Genomic DNA, 23,580 nt, shown 5'->3' with positions numbered 1-23,580 from the left:
TTCATTTTACTAAAATTTAAGTGAAAATTATTATGCCAGTTATAATGAAAAACTAAACACATGCTTACAATTCAAGGGATATTCATTTTTAATTTTTAATAGTCATTAATTTTATGATTTTAAGTAAAATTTGCATAAATTGAAAAGTAACGTACTTTATCAATGACAAATAAGATGAGATAGGATTACAGTAAAGATTCTTTTTCATATAGTATTTAATTTATCATTTCAGTATTATTTTAATAATTACTATTCTAATTAAAATGTAACAGAAAAGTAAATGTAAATGTTATCAGGGGATTCTTTTTATTATGGTTAAATTTCTTAAAAATTGTTTTTTTTTAATTTGTAGAAAATAAAAATTCAATAATTTGTAGCTAATGAAATTAGTATAAATTATTTAATTGCAACTCATACCTCATACTTTTATAATACAGTATAGTATAACATATTTTAATTATTGGCAGTTCGAATTGGCTACCAATTGGTTATATTATAAATTTTACAAGAAATATTGAGAAAATAATTTACCTTAATAAGTAAATGCTACAGATAAACGACCGAATTAAAGTGATATATTGCGATTTAACTATGAGTTTTAGACGAAAAAAGAAAATTAATTGTTATTTATTACTGTATTTATTATTTATTGATGTACAATATTCAATTTCAATTATTTCTTTTTATTTACAAAACAATTTAATATATGATTTTAAAGTTGATAAGAATATAAACATTTATAACAAACATGAAATGTAAAACTATGGGTTACAAGAAAATCAAATTTTAGCACATATTATGACAACTATTAATTACAATGTAAAAATATGTTTTTAATTATGAATTTGATCTTATTGCGATTTATTACTATGATTTTTTTTCGAAAATCTATATATAGTATGTTGAATCTTTATAAAATTCCAAGCATGCATTCTCATTAATTAAATATATATATATATATATATATACATGTTGTGTCTGAATTCTTAGGCATAATTTAGATAAGTTCTACAGATGATAATAAACCTATACTGTTCAACCGTTCTCATATAACATGCATATTTTATCTTTTTAAGAAAGAAAACTGAAGAGAAAAGAGAGATAAGATTTTAAATATTGTCAATTGCAGGAATTTCATTAAATAAAAATTTCTTATATATTGTCAATATATTGTAAAAAATCTCAATAACATTTTCCGTAAATAAAAATATTTATATAATTTAATTTATAGCGAATTAACTAAATATATTACATGTAAAATACTACCAACATTTATGAAATTATTGAAAATTTATTATTACAAATCTATACTTTTTTGCACGTTTCATTTCAGTTGATCCAAACATAATTGAAGTATTGTGTGCAAATTTAAATATTTACAATTATAAAATTCTTATATTTTTTTAGAATTTTTATTTTACTTTAGTTTTGTAGGTATAAATATTATTTTTTAAAAATATTTATATAATTACTATGGTTTTTAATAAAATATTTTAGTACATTACATAAATATGTGAATATATTTATTTAATGTAGTTAGAACCTCTATGTTTGATTTTAGATTTTAACTTATAGTCTACAATTTAATTGACTTTTAATCATTGCAGGTAAATATGGAATGAAATAAATTACACTTTTCTATCTTGCTAATATTATATAAAAAATTTCTATAACACTATTTTTTATTCGCAATTATAAATACAAACACTTAAGATTTAAACTTTTCCAAGTTTAATATTTTTTTGTATATTTCCATAACATTCCTAAAATTTCAGATTAACTTCTACTTGAAAAGTTACAGCTTTATGTTTCTAGTCATATTTAAAAAACGATTTTTTCTTTCTTTTGATATTATTTATTCCTTGACGATTTGTCATACTTTCCTTTATTAACTATGTCGGAGAATCGTGATGTCTTTGGAATAGAAATTGATTTCGAGTGTTGAGCAGATCTATCTTTTTCATCCTAAAAGAAATGGAAATTAAAATTGAAAAACAGTTAATTGAATAAATAAAAATAGAAAAATGAAATGTAATCAAACTAATGTTCATTAACCTCAAACGTAGGTTTAGGAACAAGACCCAAACTATCTAACATTCCTGGCTTCGTTTCTTCGGTTGGAAATGCCGTACGCTTTTTACATTTCACTAAATGAGTAGCTGAAACATACGTTTTATTTTGATCTTATTAAATTATTATCTTAGAAAAATTAATCCAATATATATATTAATTATAAATTAGAAATAAAATTTGTTTTGAAAATTATTGCTGTAACTTATTTTATTATTCTATTTTATCTATTATATTTATTATATATTATAATAATAATACATTATTTATTATTAATTACCTAATTGATTTCCGTCAAACGTCGAGAATCCGCATGTGCACTGCATTTCATTATCCAAAGGTATATTAATAAGTGGAGAAGGTACTATAACACTTGTCATTGGTCTTTCGTTATGGATTTGTCGTTGGTGCTCCTTAAACGCACGCCAACAACAGGTAACATAACGACATCGTTGACACTTAAGTTCACCACTGAATAAATAATAATTTAAAAAATTGGAACCGTAAATACTTTACTCGTTCTTTTATAAAATAATACTTTAAATAAATTTGCCTTGTACAAAATATATGAAATATATATTAAACAATTTAGAAAATAAATATAAAATAATTCATATTTTAATAAAATATTTAAATTTATCAAATACGCACGGATAATGGTCTCGCATATCTAAATCTTCTTCACACTCTTGACAACTGCTACCTGAAGGAGCGTGTAGTTTGATAGGACCGCTTGACCACCTCTTCACTCTTTCGGTCGGTGTTATTTCGTGTGCGTAATCATCAAAAATGTAACGTTTTACCGTATTTCGTGATTTTGTCACGGTTATCGTATTTTCATTTGGAGTATATGGAATAACTCCTGAAAAATTAATATGTGGTGTTTTATTTTACAAATTTTGCAGAATTTCATGAAAGATCATAAGGAAATAAGAAACTGCTAAAGTAAAATATGAATTTAAACTTACTTGTTCCAATGGACTGACTATGAAGGTCTACATGAGCCTTGAGTGAGCTCATTTGATTAAACCAGAGGCAACATCGTAAACATTTGTTTAACTTTTCTTCTCTGCGTACAATATGTCGCTGCATATGCATTAAGTAAGCATGAATGCTGGATGAGTTTGTTTGCCCGGCATTTATAAACTGTATAACTTTAAGACAATATGGACACTGAAGGCTGTCGCTTTTTTCATGATTTTTGTAATAGTGGTCAATGACATCTTTGTGGCTAGATGTACGGTAGCCACAGCTTTCGCATTTGTATGGCATTTCTGAAGGATAGTGCATCAACGATAGATGATTAATCAGAAGACCACTTGTTCCTATAGTAAAAGACATTACGTGTAAACAAAAACAATAGGTTTAATATGTTAAATGGTTCTGAATTAAACATTTAAAAAATATAAGTTTTAAAAATTTACTTTATCTTTTAAAAATAGTTTCATAAATATTATATAACTTTTGTATAATTTTTGTATAAAAGAACATTGAACTAAAGGTAATTCAAAAAGTATGTACCAAATTTTTGTTCACAAATAGCACAAATCAACATATCACCATCGGAATTTCCAAAATTACTATGAGCTTCAGTTACATGCACATTCATTTGATGTTTTGAAGAAAAGGCGGTGCAGCAATAGCGACAAACAGGTGAATCAGATTGTCCAGGTACTAAAGGAGGAACGTGACTGACCATATGCTCCATAATTTCAGTATTAGAGTGCATTATTGTAGTACATATGAAACACTATTTATACAATAATTAATTGATTACGTTTTAAATTTTGTAATACAAATAAGAAGTTTTCCAAGTATACAATAATAAATTCCAGTATGGAAATTATAATAAAACAATTTTCTATTTTTACATAAGACAAAATTAAAAATAATAACCTTAAAATTAAAGACGATTTTATTTTCTTTGCTAGCAATATTCGGCTTTTCTGGTTGCATTGTAGCATAATAGAATTCCTGAAGTGGCACTTGATCAAGCTTACTCTCTCTTAGTATTTTGGGCTCAGGTGTTGCAGTCCTTTCCGTCGGTTCAGGACTCATGGTCGAATAAGGTCGTTTCCGACCTCGTTTAGGGCCTGGTCTTGAATGTGGTAAGTCCATCGCTTGGACATCGATGCCAGACTGAATGGCTGGTTCTTTAGGTATTGTCACCATTGGAGCGAGTGGTGGTGGGACAGTGTTAAGACCTGATATTGCAGTTGAAGAAGCATTACTGCTAAGGTATGACCAATTTGTAAATGGATTCCCAGCAATCTTTGATAACCGTTCCAAGAAATAATGTTCTGTACCCAGTAAAATTCAATACTTCAGACATTCATAATTTACAAAATATATAACATTAATGTCATAATCTATAACAATTTAAAATCAATAAAATAAATTAGCTCATTCAAATTTTTTTGCAGAACATACCGGAAATAACTTTAGTTTGTTCAGCAATATGAGTTACGATATTTTCAAATGCTCTTAAAGCAGTAGTTCCAAACATTTCCCTCCAAACTAATTCATCCAGAAATTGTTGTATCATTGGTCTACTTAACAAGCTTAAAGTATTCTGGAACATACGAGGAACAATTTTTCTCAAATATTCCATAATATGATAGTTGCTAGTTAAATTTCTAGGATTCTGATCGCTAAATGCGGATTGTGTAACGTTAACGAATCCCATTTCATATAATGTGCCTTTATCGACAGTAAAGTCTGTCAGGATTTTGGAATCTTTGTGTACCCACTCTGACAGTGGGTTCAATATGTTATTAAATCTTCTTTTATAAGATCTATCACCATCTTGAACAGGTTCACATGCTCGCAATCTTAATTCCAAGGTTTCTGGATCAAGAATACCTAAAACTTCTACTTTTACCTATAATTAAATAATTTATTACTATTGAACTTTAATGATATTAACAAATAATACGATCACATTTAATAATAATATACTTTAAAAAATCGTATAGATATATATTTACTTTAAATATCAAAATATATGTTTTAAACTTTAAAATACTTTAATATTCATGTAATAATTGATTTATGAATATAAAAAAATTACGTTTCACAAGTATTAATATAATAAGTTTAAATTTAATAAGCTAAAAACTATAAATATATTTTACTATATAAACTATAAAAACATTTTAATAGGCACATAAATTAAATGTTTTAACCAGTTATAAAAGTAGGAATTAAAAAAAATTTAGAATAAATTGAACATGAAAAATTTACTTATAAGAATTGATTAGATGAATATCATAGATACAAAGAATAATTTATGCTAAATTTTAGACTAAAATAATAAATGGCTATATTCTTAATTAGATGAATTTTTAATTAAAATTTAATTAACCTTTTACCTGTCGTAAATTGCCGTCTTGGGAAGTAGTGCCTAAACTAATAACTCCAACTTGTATCATTGAATTTTTGCCACCCATTTTCTTACATTTTTCCCAAACCGCAGCTGTACAAACACTTCTTAAAGTTGCATAAAAAGTCTTAACATAGTAGTTGGTTACTTTCACCCAAGAAATAACATTTTGTACGTTTGTTTGACAGGACCAGTGGTAAATAAGTTTAAGTAATACTGTAGGTGAATGCGGTGCGCCTTGGAATATTGAGCTTGAGAAGACCGATACAAAGCGATCGGTGCAACATAAAGAGATCCAAACATAGCCACCCGAACAAGGGAAGGTACCTGCATCACTGTACATGCCAAGCTTTAATTTTTGTGTAGGATGTTTTTCACAATATTGTTCAGCTCGGACCAATCCTTGTTGGATTAACCATTCAGTGAATTTAGTAGCTGAATACATTAGAACTCCTTTTACTTTTATATCTGTAGTAAAAATGTAGTAAAATGAAAATTTGTCATATTTAATTATAAATGACTACAAAATGATAGTACAATTTGTTACATTTGTTATTACAAGTTATGTTTTTTAAATAAAATTCAAAATTATGATCATGCAAACCTAAATCTGCTCTTTCTTTTTGAGTACTTTGTGAGGTAACATTTTTAGTTTTGAGATTTGGTCTAGCAACAACAACCAATGATGGATAAGTTCGTCCACCATTCATTTTATTAAATGTAACTTCTCTTCCATCAGGTAGATTTTTTTTGGATTCATCAATTATTTCACCAGCTGAACCAATATTATATAATATTAGTTAAATTTTTATTAGAATAATAATTAACAAAAAATTATTATTGTTCACCTGCTACTCTGTTACCAATTGCAATCCCCCCTATACTATTTTGCTCTGATGGTCTAGGCTTTACATGGACTTGTGCCGCTTGTTGCTTTGGCAAAGTTTTTATTCTAAGATTTGTAACACCTTGTGGAGTGGTTGAAGCTGGCAAAATATAAAAGCTTAGAATAAATTTCTTTAAAATATCTAAAATAAATAAACATTATATTTACGAATTTGTGATGAAATGAAATATTTTACATACTTGGTGTAACAACATGTGTTGCCGTAGTTGGCTTTGAAGTTCGATTTATTATATTTGGAGGCTGAAAAATAATTATATTGCAATTGAAAAGTAGTAAAATTATCAAAACTTAAAGAATGTGTTTATACTTCTTCTATAATATCCGGTGGTTGTAATTGGAGAAGTTTTGTTTTGCGACTGGGCCTTGTATGTTTATACTGAAATTCCACAGAATTAGTAAATGAATACTTTCATTTATAAATAGCATCATAAAATAAATATAATTGATATACATTGTTTCGAAATATATTTTATTGATTACTTTATAATATAGTGAAATTTATAAATACAATTTAATATAGTAGATAGCTTTCAATTTGAATGTTAATAAAAAAATTATATAATAAATATAACGTAATTACTGAATTCTCTATTGGTGGTTGTTGAGATACTGAAGTAACGGGTGCAACAATTGGTGAAGATGTCGTCATAGTACTCATTGTTGTTGAAGTTGTATTAGTTATATTTGTCATAATAGATACAGGTGAAGCAACTACACCTAAAAATGAAAACATTATTAAAACTATGAATTTTATAATCGAATGTTATTTTTCATTAATATTATTTTTTATTTATATGTAAATGAAATACTATATTTATTTATAAGATTTACAGTCATTTCATTGTGTTTAAATTTAATATGAAGATAGTAGAATATAATTTTTAAAATACACACCTTGTTGTGGTGCAACAGTGCCAAGAATAACACCAATTCTTGGATCCATTACAAGTTGAATGTTTCCTTGAGGTGTTGATGTGCTATTTAGCATATTTAGTTTGATTGTTTGGTTATTGGTATTACCACTTTGATTCTAAAAATTTAGTTTTATAAGAAGATATTCATTTAATTAATTTGAAAAAAATACTGAAATAAATAAAAGAATTTGTTTTCTCTTAATAAAGAACTTATTTATTTTAAAATAAACTTACAACTCCAATTACTTGAGTTTGAGTATTGGGTTTAACTGCTGCTGCAGCTGTTGGAGCACTAGTAGGCCTGTGTAAATAAAAATAAAGTATTTTATTTAAAGTATCCGCATTAATACTTCAAGTAACCGCCAATACTTACAATTGGTATTGATATCCACTAACAACACCAGCTTGACATATTAGTGTTCCTCCATGGTCTTTTATCAGTGATTCCAACATTTTAGAAACCTACAAACATAATAATTTTATTTGAAAATGAATATAATTAAGAAGTATTATTTAAATTAAAATATTCAAATTTACCGTGTCACATTCATTTTTAAGTTTAGCTCTAGCTGCCTTTTGATACGAGCTCAATGGTTCATCTACACATTCCATTTTTAATGTCATTCCTATTGGTTTTACGTTTGTGACAGAACGAATGACTAGTTTGCTTTTAGTCATTGCTATCTGTAAATTTATAAATCAATTTTATGTAAAAAAAAAACATCATTTTCAACATTTATAATTTTTTTTGGTTTCATTTCGTAAGGACTTTTATTCTAAATACTAAATTTTTATTTTTTAAGTAAAAATAAAATAGATAAGTTTTTGTGTATAATTTTTACAAATTTAAACTTTATTTTTTCATGTATGTATTTTCTCACTGACGCTATAATTTTTCTTCAATAAAATAGTATTTTTTACAAAGTGTATAGGAATAACATTATTTTCTTTGATGAAAATTTTTGTAAAAAACAATTAGTCACTGAGGGCTAAATACTGTAAGTATAATGAATTAATAATTTTGAGTTATAATTTATAAATTTTATATATTATCTTGAAGAAACCGAATTTTTTTCACTTTAAATGGGGCTATTTTTAAAATTTCTGAAATTAATTTATTATGTAATAATGTACAGTACTCTGTTATTCTTATATATTTTTTATGCTAATTGATTATTAAAACGCCTTAAATATCCTAAAAAACGGTTACTATTACCTTTCCAGCCAATGAAATCGTCTTCATCTTTAGAACGTCTTCATTCATATACCATAATTTTGATTGTACTTTTGTTTGGGAAATATAATAGTGGATTTAAATGTCATCGGCAATGGTTAATCAGTGCCAAAAATTTATTGTATTTAAATCGTTCTATTAAAGTTTTGAAAATGTTCATCCGAATATATTTTTGGTATATGGTGAACAAATGTGATATCCAATGCCGCGTAATGAACTTTTGCATCTTTAATTTTTCAGTCAATGTTTCACGAATAAGTTCTTTGAATATACTCAAGGCTTCCGACATCTCTAAATTCAATTTAATGGTTATTCAGTACCACTTAGATTTTTCTCTTTTATCCTTCAAAATTACAGTTTCTGTTCAATCCAAGTGCTCATAATAAAAGTTGCTACATTCACGTTTAAAAACAGTAATCTATCTTTTTACGAAAAATTATGAGATAGGGGAGAATTTTTATAAACAATTTTTATTCTACAGATGTATCATTATTTTAAATAGAATCTTTAATCACAGCTAATTTCTGTTTATTCTGATTTTTATGAAAAGAATCTCCAATTTAAAATTTATATATATAGATTTATTTCTAAGAGCTTATTCATTTACTCTAATGTACTCCGGGATAAACTAATTTATTATAAATTAATATATTTAAGTGTTTGAATTATAAATTGAAACGAAATATTTGAAAAAGTTTGGATAATATATCAAAAATATTGCAATAAAATAAATTATATATAATGATAATCATAACAAGAAATGAGGTAAAATTCGAGCTTTCAAAAATATATATATTTTTTAAATTTATTAAAAGTTTTTCTGTATTTCTAATTGATTAATTTTAATGACATTTTTACAATATGTTTATATTACATTATTATTATATTGATTATTATTAATATATAATTATATATACTAATTATATATACTTTATATTTTGATAGCAAATGAAATTTTCTTGATTTTTTTTTTTAAGTAAATTATAAAATATAACTGATGTTCATTTACACACTCATGCACATACACAGGTGTACAGAAAAAATATATTAGTATTTCATGTCTTCATTACTTAATTTACTTTTATTTCATGAGTATTATTATTAGTAGTAGTAGTATTAGTATTAGCATTATATTCATTACATTAAATAAATTCATATAATTATTCTATGATACAAATTTTACAAAATTTGTCTCTTAGTTATAAATCTGATATTTACCATGAGTACTCCAATTAATGATACCACAGTTACTATGCAAAGAATAGTGATGAAAGACAATCTCGCTATCAGCAGTCACCTTCACAGCTTTCATGCATCTTCATATTCTTTCCTTAATTTGTATGTTAAAAATTTCAATAATAAATTTCTCTTTTTCTCTTCGTATATATACAAATCTATTTTTTTTTAATGTTATCCAATAAATAAAATATTTATTCCAATATTATTTCTACATTTTAAAATAATTATAAAATATATTTTCTGATCTTTTAATTTTTTTAATAACCTTTAAATTTTTAACCTTTATAAAATTATATTTTTTTAATCTTCAATTTTCTACATTGAAAAACCATATTTAATAATTTTAGTTATTATATTCCACTAAAGTAACTTTGAGTACATATTAATCTATAAGCCAATATATTATAAGATTACTTTCATAAACTGTCCCATAAACCTTAATTATAAAAATATCAAAAAAATAATAAACAACTTCTTATTGAATCCATGGAATATATTATTTGAAGGAATTAAAAAAATAGTAATTTTAAATAAATTAAATAACAAAATTTGCCGACTTTTTAATTGAATTTAAGCTTTTTTACATTAATTATTGTTTACCTATGTAATATTCTATGTAATACTCTGTAAAATTCTATGTAATATTTGTATAATATATTTGTTTAGGAATATTTAACTCTTTTAAAATAACTTTTTCTTTGAACATAGTTAGAACATAAATTAAAATACCATTCTAGTGAGTTAATTAAAATATCAACCTCTTTACACTTGTATTATCCAATGATTAGAAAATATTTTCTTAATCCTTTTTTTTAATTTCTTTTTTATTTCTATTGCGAATCATTGTGATTCGTTTTTGTGATCTTCCAATTCTAACATTTTGAACCAAATTGTGCTCTCGAAAATGCTTGTACAACTTATAAATTGCTTGTTTTTGCATATTAAATTGACCAAAAGCTGTTTGTAACATTTTAAGCACTTTAAAATATTTTAGTTTCATGCAACAAAGTATTATGTATATCTTTTAATACATTATTTTAAAATATTAATAACTCGATGAACACAAGAGACCATAATTCGTTTTGTTATTAAATAGGAACGGTACATTCGGTATTTATTTGTACAATCGGAACCAGGTGTACCAATATTAAATAATTCCTTTTTTACACGTGCAAAGCGGGAAATAAAAATGAATATGAACTATTTTATTAAATATCTTTGTGATTTAAAAGTTGCCAATTTTCATTTATAATTTATAATTTATTATCAAACAAATGAATGAATTTAAATACATAAGCAATTTATGCATTAAAATTATTTGTATCTTGTTAAGTTTCTATTTTAAAGTATATATAAATTTAGTAATTTATAGAACAATTTTATTATTTTCTACAAATATATTTTTACTTGTATTGCTTTATGTATTTATTCTCCTGATATTATAAATTTTATTTATTTAAAATAAATCTATAATAAAAATACTGAATTTGTAATATGAAACACATTGTGCAATATTATATAAAAAAATATGATTAACACGTATAAAAGATTGTAATCTAAATTTATTAAATATGAAATATTAAATATATGAATGATAAAAAATACTTATATATAAATACTAAATTATAATGTGTTTAACCTTTAAATTATTTCTTATTCTTAATAGAAAATACTGAATATTTAGTTTAAGCAATTTTTTATATTATATTATTTATATCATTAAAATTAAATATTTTTTAATTATTGCAATTATTATATTATTATATTACAACTATTTTATTGTATAAAGCCTAATAGTTTATATATAATTGAGAAGTAAGAATTTCAAATATAAATTTATAGAGTACTTAATTAAAGCATTCAATACTTTAATACATGATAAATTATGATTTAATTGATTTAAGTTATATTATATAGGTTTAATCTATATATACCCCCCTCCCACACATAAATACATGATTTCATATAAAAATTTAATTTTATCTCATTAATATCTACTATTATAAATATTAAAGAGGAAATAATTTATTACGTTGTATTAAAAAAAAGTTAGAATTAATTTAAAATTACTATTTAAGCAATTATAAATACATATTAATTATTTGTATGACCAAATCAATAATTTTGAAATTGTGAAATAAAAATCTCTATAAAACGTTTAATTTAAAATGGATCAAGTTTTTTTTATCATATTTTACAAAACTAATAGATGACCTTTTGAAAGTTAATTATATATAATAACAAAAATGTAATGTAACAAATTAAAAGAGACAAGTAAAATATGCATAATTTCTAATATGTTACAAGAAATATATGTTTAATTAAGAAAGAAAAATTTTTTGTTTATTTAATTAATAATGAAAATATATATATATATTAAATTCAATTGATTAATTCCACTTTTTCCACTAATATTGGTTTAAAAATAACAAAACAATATAGATATCACGAATTTAGAAGATTCATCATTTTATTACTAAAGTGGTGTTACAATATCAACAACTTACGAATTTGGATGGTTCCGTATTTTGTCTTGTTAGCCGGTGTATGTGTCCGATGTTGCGTTTTCTTAAACGCCTCCAGCAGCAACAGTAGTGAAGTTAAGAATACAATTATGTATGTATAGATGCGTAATTTGGATTGAAAAAATATATTTTACGCCCGCGACTCTTCGCTACGGTCTGTTGACGACGACCCCGAGGACTCGCGGGCCAGGAAGCTAGAATAAATTACGTAGAAATAAGGCGCGCGACGATAACAAAACTAACCGCAAATCCGGCACATTTTGGATCTGAACAAACTGTCCGTGAATGTTGTTGGTGATCGTGGTGCCCACTTCTGGCCAAGAATATTATTTATTCAAGTTATCGGCCGAGGCTTATTTGATAAAAACAATATTTTGAAAGTTGTTCATGGTAAATCAGATTTTTTTGTTCATAAGTTTTGTCCAATTGTAGAGATTTTTATAAATAATTTAGTTATTAAATCCGTTTTGTAAATGAAATAATTATCTTATATTTTATAAAATATTAAATATTTTCCTTTTTTAAATCTGAACAACTATATTTGTTTTGACATACATACATATAAATCTGTTCAAGATTGCAAGAATCTTTTCCAATGCCATAAAACATCTGGTAAAACATCATTAAGTACTCGTTAGACTGAAAAGTCCTGCCCATAAAACATCTGGCAAAACAAGTCGTTAGACTCGGGAAAATCCAACCTATTAAGCAGCTGGAAAGAATCGCTCTAACCAAAAATCTAAAATTTAACGGTATGTACTCCCCCCCTGTGGTCACAACCGTCGTGCGACCGTCAGAGGCCCGTCGAGAGCAATGAGATCGAGAGCTCTTCTTGACGGGAAGACCAAGAGAAGACTGAGCTTCGTGATTGAAGATGATACCACGAGAGGCGCTGCCTTCGCTCTATAAGTCGCAAGCTCTCCGATTGGACACAAAAAAGGGAAGAGATTCCAAGTGGACACCATGGTCAATGAACTGTATTTAAGAGGGACAACCATAAGATTTAAACACTCACGTTGAAGTCCTTAATGAAAAAGGAAGTGAAAAAGTTCCCTCATCGGAGTCCGAAGACAAGTACCAGTTGATGTCCTCATTGAAAAAGGAAGTGATAAAGTCCCTCAACTGCGTCCGAGATTAGGCTTCGTTTGTAGTCTCATCTACTTAAGGCGTCATAGCCATCATCTCAAAATCAAGGTTTCTGCAGGAGCCAGATCACCGAGCATACTTAAAGGATTAAGGCCGCTTCAAAGGTACACGCAAAATTATCTTAACTAATTCTTTTGCTTGTTATACCAAGGAGAATCTCGCTAGTGCTCCACACGCGCAAAGCACCCGTCGGCAAGCCAATGTTCGCAACTTCAGCGCTCAGCTTACCGATATTACCTCCCTCCAGCTCGGGTCCCACGCTCACGAAGCATGCATCGGTAAGCCAATCTTCGTGCCATTCAGCGCTCATCTTGCAAAAACATCGAAACAGCACGTGCCCCACCAGCGCACGAAGTAATCGCAGAAACATCACGCGGCTCTATTCGAAGAAGTATTAAGAGCTTTACAACCTCTCACTTCCCAGGGAATAGCATCAGTGCACTACGCCAAGAGAAGCAAAAAATATACAACTTCCTGCCTCTGGCTAAAGCGCATGCTAAAGCTAAGTGTGATCTGTCCAGAACCAATAGTTCATCGATTGTTATCAGCAACAAGAATCATTCCTGTATTTGGAAATTAACGAAATAAACAGCATAGCAAACAGATGTGTTAATATTGAATTTAATACGCTATCCCTTCCACTTGCCCGTGCATCTCTACCACATAACATCTCGTGGTCTCTGAGTCGTCTATATGAACAATTTTGGTCCTTCGAACAGGATTTGGTAAAACAAGCCGGATCATCAGATATATTTTGCATAAAATCATATTTTTTAAAATTTGTTATGAATATAAATTTTATATTTGTTATTAACAAAATATTCTGATGATTATACAATTAGATTTTCGAGAGTAAATTTTCTTTATTTTAAATATGTACATATAAATTTGCAATATTATGTATTTATGAATTTTAATCTAGAATTATTATAAAAATCAATATTGATATTTTATTGATTGATATAATTCAAAGATGTAAAGTAAGAAAATATCTGAAATAAATAAATTTTTACTAATTTATAAAAATAATTCCTACTGCTATATTACATTTTTGTTTAAAAAAAAATTGAATTAATTATGCCATTTTGGAAATAATAATTTTTTTAATAGATTAAAAAATTACTTGTTCTCAAATGGTCATAATTGTTGATTACGGCTAAAATTAGAAAGAAATCTTACATATTTTTAATTTTTAATGTACATTTCAATAATGAAGTTAGTTAATCATTAAAAATTCTGTAGTTTATTAGATAGGTTCAGTTTATAAACTAAATTATATATTTTTATTTTTGTTCATGTTTTAATCATACAGGCATTTGTAAAAAAACCCTCTTGTAATGTTAGCTTCCTTTTTTTGGTTGTTTGTTTTTTGTAAGAAATAATTTTGAGTCTACATTAAATATATAATTGAAACTCGAATTTAGAAAGTAAAAGAAGAATATTATTTTTCATATTAATTATGTATGCGTGAATAAATGGCTAAAGATATGGGGGGGGGGTATGAGGGTTTGAATGGAATTTATATATATATATATATATATATATATATATATATGTTTCGGGAACTTTTCTGCAGTGCGCATGAGTTTAATACCCCTGAGATTCATAATGTTTAAAGAAGTTCAGGACTAGAATCTCATTTTTTTAGCAAGCGTCTACAGGATTGTTAATAAATAATTGACTAATGGGATTAACTAGTTTGAATTAGTCAGTTTATAATAAATGTATTACTTTTACAGTAATTCTATTACCATAGATGCTATTGTTCTATTACCAACCAAATTTTATAATTGAAGAACATGTTAAACGATATAAAATTTGATTAAAATTTGGTTTATTCTTAATGCATGGAAGTATATAAGATTGCAATTTAATCAAATATAATAATGAAGAAGTTTATTTAATTTACTTACATTTTTCTATTTGGTGATTATTTCTGTTGATATTTTCAGTTTTGTTTTACTATATATATATATATTATTTTTTATTTTTAAGTTATTTATTTTTTGTTTTGTACATATGAAAATCCAATGTACATATCTGTATATGTATTTAAAAATATAATAAAATAATAAAAAATCAAATAATATTACTTTATTAAAAATGCAGAACATTTTAATAAATATTTAAGGTTAAAAATTAAATGAATTCAGTATAAAAAAAAATATAAAAATATACGAAAAAAGTTACTCAAGCCCATTTAAGTACTATTCTTTGCCATTTTTACTTTATGACATGAAAGAATTTTTACGAAATTTGTTATTAAATCAAGATTTGTAGACAATAAAAGTTTTATACAGTTATTGATTAGATAATAATATTTTTATAGTAATTGACTGAATATTGTTCTTTTAACTCCAAATTTGAATTTTTTATTTCAACACTATTATCGAATTTGTTATTTAAATAATATTACAAAAGAGGTACAGGATTTAAAGGAATACGATGAATAGCTTATTTTATTTTTTTCAAAAAAACAGTTTATTATCCAACTGTACGTCTTTATTAAATGTGCATTAGATAACAAAAAGAAATCATAAACATTCAAAACACAGTCGCAGATATAAGCTAATACTCTTTTTTGACCAAATGTATCCTGATTATTTAAGCATTGTTTCTTTTATTTTTCAATATATATACGGAAAATTGTATTTTTTCGTAAATTCACATTTTCTTTGTGTTTGATCAATCAATTTTTGCTATTATCATAATTAATAATAATATGATTTTCATTTGAAATTTTTTACTTTTTTTGTTGTATATGACGAAATGACTTTTACGTATACATATTATTTACAAGAACATTCATTTTATCATTAATTCATTTGTTTTAGTTTTTTATTCGAATATTTGACGTATAAATTTACATCAATTTTGTTTCATATTTATGGGAAGTTACATCGGTCTTTTTATTTCATAATTTTTGATTCTTACGCTGCGCAACCATACATAGAAGCATATTTTTATTATACACGTACACATTTTTATTTTATTATATGGGACTGAGTATGTATTTTATTTTACTTTCTAAAATTATTTTTATCAATAAATGAACAATTGATTCATTTAAATGTATTGCATTCATTATTTACATACTGAAAGCCCTATTGTATGTTAAGAAATTTATATGTTAATCATAGATCTGGAATTATATGTACGTAAGAATCGTTTCAAGATAAATAATGTTATACTTAAAATATTTCATTTTCTACTTATTACATTTTATTGTTTAATTATTTTATATTGTTTTTAACTATTATTTTTAATGTCGTCTATAAAATATTTGAAGGATTTTTTTATTTAATAAATATGCGCAATGTTTCTACACATAAATTTTCTATTCTTCTCTTTTATGGTAAATAATATAATGATTGAATTTTATTAAAAAATTATTAGTTTAAACATTTTTATGGATATTCACGTAATTATTAGCCATAAGTAAGAAATTGTCTTTGAGATTATTTTCGATATTATTGTTTTATAATCATTAGTAATAATTATCTATACACTGAGCTCATTTTTCTTTCAATTTTATATATTTTCAAAATATTTATTTTCGAACCTTTGTAAAAACAACACTTTTTTCGTTTCTGTAATTATATAAATCAATATTTATTTTTAAAAAATTTTATCATAAATTTTGTTTAGTGTTTAATTAATTAAACCATAAGTATTTTTCTAAATGTATATATTTATATGTAACTATTAAAAACAAACTTGAAGCATTATAAAAATAGTTACTTTTAAAAATTGATATCAATTTTATTATTATTATGATAAACAAAATTTATTTTTGTGTGGGAAATTCTCTGCAATTAATTTATAATTTTTTAAATAAAAGTCCAATAATGTTTTTATTTGATCATTCCAATAACCAAATTTATTTTCAATATTTTCAAATAAATTATGTTGAGCTTTAACTTAAGTGTATTCAAAGCACGCACATAAATTTTATTTTATGGTAAAATTGTATTTCGATGGATATATATTTAAGGAATTAAAATTTGAATATTAATCTTATATTTCATATTTCCTAAACTTTGATATATTATATTGATATCATTTACGAATTTAAAAAAATTTAAAATTTGTTATAGATGCAATGTTCTGATATAATAAATAAAAGGCATATGCATATTTTGAAAAATTTATTCCACCTATTGAAACATTTTTTATGTCTATGTGATTTTTTTTTATATTATTTCGAAACGTTTGTTGCTTGTCACAAAATCTTACATTTAGAAACAGTTATTGTATATTCACTCTTGAAATACTTTTTAAAATATGAGTATAAAATATTTTAAAAATTTAATAGTTATAATACTATTTGCTAAAATATAACTTATTTTAGATCAAAGAGAATTGAATATACATATTATAAATAAAATTTATGAATGTTGATAGCTAAACAAAATTCATACATTTACACATAAATTCTAACATTCGTTTATTTAATCAAATAGACAATATTCAAGACAAACAATTATTTACTTTTAACGATGTAAAATTAAAGAAGATAAACAACATTGAAAATTGTCATTATCATACAAATGCCTATGAATATTTTTGTTTAATATTCCATTTAAATGCTTCCATTTAAAGGTGTCAAATTTCTCACCTATATAATAAATATTTACGCATTGTATAGTAATATTTTTATTTCCATTATTATCGCCATGTTTGATTGTCCGTTATTATCGTCGGAAAATCGCGCGTGATACGCTAACAAAACGAGAAATGAAGAACACCTTATTATGTTGTTTTTTAATTTTATAAAAAGAAAGTATTTTCATAATTGCTTTTAGTATATTCAAAAGAAATTTGAAATATATATGATTTAATTTTTCATTTTATTATATGGATTCTTATCTTTTGGCTTTGTATTAATACTCAGTTCTACTTTATAACTTTTTAATTATGTTGTAATTAATAGTAAATATAGTTTAAAAATTTACAATTTTCTTTTTTTTTTTAAATACATTATTTTTAATTGATGTCTTGCGATAATTTATGTATGTATATCAATATACAAAAAAAATATTTCATTTAATTCAAATTGTGATAAAATGTATATGATAGTAAATTAATTTAATGTAATTGAATAAAAAATTATTTTTATTTTGTTCATTTCGTTTTACAAAACAAATATTATTTTCATGTATGTCATTAAATTAAAAATATACAAATATACAAAAAATATTTTTATTTACTAGAATATAATAAATTATTTACTATCCAAATATATATTTACAATACTTCGTTTAATTAAACTTAAAAAATAATTGTATATACAAATTTATATTCGAAATGAATTTTTCTATTAATACTTAATCATTCTATGTTAATATCAAATATTAGTAATTAAATATTTTTGTGGATGTGACAACGCATACTTTTTAAATGAAATCAAACAAATACTTTTAACAATTATTTGAAAAACCACATATTATGCAGCTCATGCATTATAAATAAATGAATATAAATAAATTTTTGTAATAATGTTTGCAAGGAATTTAATAATAGGTGTTTATTTTATAAGTTTTTGATGTATAATTTAAATTTCGTTATTTTTATTTTACAAAACATAAAAACATACATAATTTAGTATTTAATTCACTATAAGCAATATATTGATAAATTATTCTAATTAGTATAAAAGTATTTATAACGCAACACTGAACAAATTCATTACAAAATTCATTTTTTAAATTAAAAATTTATAATTTATATTTTACATTTTATACCATTTACGACTTTAATAAAAAACTTCTATTTTTATTTAATAAAATATTGTCTATTTTGTATTGTATAATACTGCCTTTAAATGAAAGTTTAAAAAAAATGTAATAATGAATATTTTAAAATGCTTATTTCATCTAATTTTTACCTGCACGAAATTCATAAAATTAAATTATTTAATTTAAGATTTTATTTTAAATTTCATAATTTATTTATAATAAATCAATGACTTATTTTTTTAATTTATTTTGAATATTTTATTTAATTTTTCTTATCGTTAATTTCTAGTAGTTTAATTTTAAAAAATCGATGACAATATTTGAGTTAGTTTAAGAAAAAAAATTTTTTATATAATTATAAAAATTATAAATTTAAATATATAAAGTAATATATTAAGTTTTCTAGCAAGAAATAAAAAATTTAACAATTATATTTAATTATAAAATTCTTGATTTCGAAATATCCTTTAAAACATTTTTTAAACCTAGTGTTTATACTATATGAAGCAATGCATATGACTGGTATTATTAATATGTAAAGATATAATTATTAACATAATAAATATTTTTAATGAGATCACAGTGCCTATATATTTAATATGTAAAATATTAATTTCTGGAATCCTTAATGTAAGTTTACATTTTTTAATCCTTTGTAAAAAAATTACCTAATAATAACCACTACTTTTTAGGAATTTTGAAATAGTCCGTTTTTTTTAATAATTATTTATACGTATATTTTTCCATTTGATTAATTTATATATTACAATACAAGATAATATTTTTATAATTATTTTTTATTCATTTGATTTTGATTATTTATAGAATTGTTTATAGAATATATAGAATAGTTATAGAATTGGCATATATTGCTATTGCACTTACAGTTTAAAATACAAATATACTAAAGTTACATAAAAATTAATTGAGCACCAGAATTTAATGATCATATCTTACAATATTTATATTCGAGTATATTTTATGTACTATGCTCTCTCTCTCTCTCTCTCTCTCTCTCTCCAGTTCCTATTGTTTCTTTTTTGTAATATTATATTTTATTTTATATTCGTTGAGTGCTATATTGGTTTAAATATTTTAAAGTAATACCGTTTTCAATTTATTCGAATGGATTTATAGATAGTATATATTTTTATTTAAATGCTTAACAGTGAAGCCTATGCAAAAATTATTAACAAAACTTAGGTTTAGAAACTTAGAAGAAAAATAAAAATTATTTTTAAACAAAATAAATTTATATTTATTTTTGTGATTCCACAAATTTTTTGGACTACATTATTTTGATTCCATAACTATCAATTTTGAATGGTTTCACTAAAAATGATCCACACGCGATTCTCTTTGAGATATGTTTATATTTCAGATATATTATAAATATTTCCCTACTGTTTTATTAATATACGGTATTTACATACATATGGATTTTTTGTGGTTTTTCTCGGTTTTTCATTCTGTAATTGGAATGTACTTTAATACATTCATATATGTTTTAGTAAGTACCTGTATTATTAACTTCCTACAGTATATGAGATAAATTTTCAATTCTTTTTGTTTTTGATTTTGTTATGGTTATTTTTATCTTGTTTGTATGTATTTATATGCATCGATTTTCGTAGAATTTAGATTATTTAAAAATATTTTTTTATGTTTACTTTTTTTCAAAAAGTAATTTTTCATAAAATTGAAATATTTGTTATTATATGAATGTAGAAACTATTAACTTTCTAATGATCTCATATTTCATATTTTAAAAATAACTCACGGTATATTATTTAATTTATTGCAATGTTATTAATGTACACAGGATAATATAATATGAGATAATATTTCATAATTGAGAAGTTTTTAATATTTCAGTCTTTTGCACATAATAAATATAATAAAACAAATTTAATCTAAAATTTATTGACATTAAACATAAGAAATTATATCATAACTACAGAATATTTCGAAATATTAATGGATAGTATGGTTCTTCAAATAAAATATTAATTAAGTAATTATTTAATATATTTTGTTGTAAGATATTTGTAAATTACGATTTCTAATATAGTTCTATTCATGATTTAAAATTTTTTTTTGAATAGTCTTTTATTAGCAAATAGAAATGATATTTTTAATTATCACTATTATTTTTTTCTGAAAATTTAAATTAGAAGAACAAATTTTGAAAGACTAGATATTGTTTTTACATCAATTTAAAACAAAAATAAAGAATAATTCTACGAAAACAATCAATTAAAAATTTTCAATTACTTGTTTTCCTCCAATTTTTATTAACTTTTTAAAGATATTTGTTGTTGATTTCTATTATATATTTTATGTATTATAATTTGTTTAGTTGATTATTGAATAAAAACATTATAGTTTACGATATTATGCAATTTCATCTTTATAAATGATATTTTTTAATATTGCAAGAATATTCTAAAAATAAATTTTTTTTGTGTCTATTATTTTTATAGTAAACAGTAAAATCTAATCACTATTAACCGAAAATTAACAATGATACTTCGTGTGAGTTCTTTTACAACTTTTGGGAAATTATTTTTTACATTTTATCAATGTCAAATAAGTTTAAATCTACATACTGTAGCATTTTTTTTCTTGCATAAATAAACCCCATTTGTCACAACTGTATTTAATGAAAATCCATCATACTTTGTAATCAATGAGGTCTGACTCTCTTGTTCTTTGCTTCCACCTTTTTTCTACAAGAATCAAGGTGGTCTGCCTTGTGTGGCGCGATGACCCATAAGATGCCGATTTTATCGTGGGTTCTTTAACCGAACGCGATATAGTGGACAGACTGTTAACTCGTGTTAAGGTTATACAGTAAATTATATTGAATTGCATTGGAATATTATAAGGATTTCAAAGATAATTTATTTGTGCGATCAAGAATAATAGCAACAACTATTTTGAGGAATTTTAATGAAAACAGTAAGGATGGATCTATTAATTAATTTTTCTTTGTATATTTAATAATTTATTACAAAATTTGTAAGTGTAACCATTTATTTTATTTTAATGGTTTATTTATAAGTATTTCAGTAATAAAACATGTTGTTTTGTTTGTGAGAAAATTATCTGAAAATATACGTATGAATTTAATGAAAAATGCAGATATGTATGTATATGTATATGCAGAAAATATGTACATTAAAATATAATTAAATATATAAAATAATATTTTTAATTATTATTTATAAATAAAAGCTTGCATTTTTAATATATTATTCAAATGAATATATATAAATTTGATAAGATGCATAAAAAAGAAATAGTCACTATAAAGAAATAGTTACTGTATGAGTATATTATATATTATAATATAATATATATAATATAATATAATATAATATAATATAATATAATATATATTATAAGTATATTATATACACAGTATATAATATAATATTTGAGTTTTATTTTATATAGCTTTTTTATTCTAAAAATTACAAACTGTCAAGCTATCGTAATCAATGTAATCAATTTAATATTATAGTATTTTTCTTTTATATTAAAATAATGTTAAAATATTTGTATGTGTTGAAAATTTTTATTGAAAATATTAATAGATGAGAACAAAACACATTTTGTTTTTAGTTTTTGAAGGTTTGTACCCAAAACAGTTTTGAAATTTATATTAATTTCTTTATTCATATTGTTTTTAAAATAATAATAATAAAAATCGGCCTTAAATTCCTAAAATTTAATACTGTAATATAAATTTGTAAATATTTTGAAGAAGAAAAATTATAAATTAAAATTTATAAAAACCAAGTGTAACAGGGATTACTAATACATTTTATACAGAAAGAAAATCTATTTAGTAAATATATTTAAAGTGATGAACTTTATAATGTAAATATTTATTAATAATTTATTTCTTTTATGTTCATGTAAAATTAAGTTCAAATGTTGATAAGTTACTTATAAATTATAAAAGATTTCATGATTTATTACATGATTTTAATAAGAATTTATTTTAGGTGATGATTTAATTGTAATTTAATTAAACTAATTCAATATATTAGTAATTTATTCGTTTCGTGTTAAGGGTAGAGAATTAATTATTAATGAATGATAATTCATTAATAAGATTGAATTCTTTTTTATTTGTTTTTTTTTTAACTATTTGAATGACTTATGAAAGGAATAGAATTTAATATAAAGTCAAGATGTTTGATAATAAGAGTATATTATTGTCAAAAGTATTGGATCTATATAATTTATAATTTTAATTGCTAAACTTGTATAATAAGTTTTGCTAGTAATTAATATACATAAATTTCTGGAATAAAGATATTAAATCTTTTTTTATTTTCCTTTGAAGGAGAGCTTACTTTTATATATTTTAAATGTGGTTATATTTTGTGTACTGTGGTATTTCATGTTTGTTTG

General features: G+C 23.5%; 1 protein-coding gene across 4 annotated transcripts; it reads right to left on the bottom strand.

Moving 5' to 3' along the window:
* Window positions 1–1,704: 1,704 nt before the first annotated feature.
* row (relative of woc) lies at window positions 1,705–13,671 on the bottom strand. Of its 4 annotated transcripts, XM_011505893.1 has the most exons (19): window positions 13,287–13,671; window positions 12,254–12,465; window positions 7,811–7,957; window positions 7,647–7,735; window positions 7,508–7,574; window positions 7,254–7,389; window positions 6,940–7,076; window positions 6,667–6,735; window positions 6,539–6,599; window positions 6,301–6,438; window positions 6,057–6,227; window positions 5,442–5,920; window positions 4,501–4,951; window positions 3,967–4,370; window positions 3,592–3,820; window positions 3,039–3,395; window positions 2,722–2,932; window positions 2,351–2,541; window positions 1,705–2,159 (listed from the first exon to the last, which is right to left on the bottom strand). In XM_011505893.1, exons 3-19 carry the CDS (start codon window positions 7,949–7,951, stop codon window positions 2,041–2,043), a joined length of 3,450 nt encoding a protein of 1,149 aa, XP_011504195.1. In that variant the 5' UTR covers window positions 7,952–7,957; window positions 12,254–12,465; window positions 13,287–13,671; the 3' UTR covers window positions 1,705–2,040. The 4 variants fall into 4 exon arrangements, with proteins under 4 accessions (XP_011504195.1, XP_011504187.1, XP_011504181.1 ...); XM_011505885.1 differs by lacking the exon at window positions 13,287–13,671 and having other exon boundaries at window positions 12,254–12,595; XM_011505879.1 differs by lacking the exons at window positions 12,254–12,465; window positions 13,287–13,671 and adding an exon at window positions 9,726–9,840.
* Between the last annotated feature and the right edge of the window lie 9,909 nt (window positions 13,672–23,580).

This window comes from Ceratosolen solmsi, unplaced genomic scaffold, assembly GCF_000503995.2.
Source record: "Ceratosolen solmsi marchali unplaced genomic scaffold, CerSol_1.0 scaffold10, whole genome shotgun sequence".
Lineage (NCBI taxonomy): Eukaryota > Metazoa > Arthropoda > Insecta > Hymenoptera > Agaonidae > Ceratosolen > Ceratosolen solmsi.
Note: the sequence above shows the minus strand (reverse complement) of the source record. Positions and strands in the feature narration are given on the sequence as shown.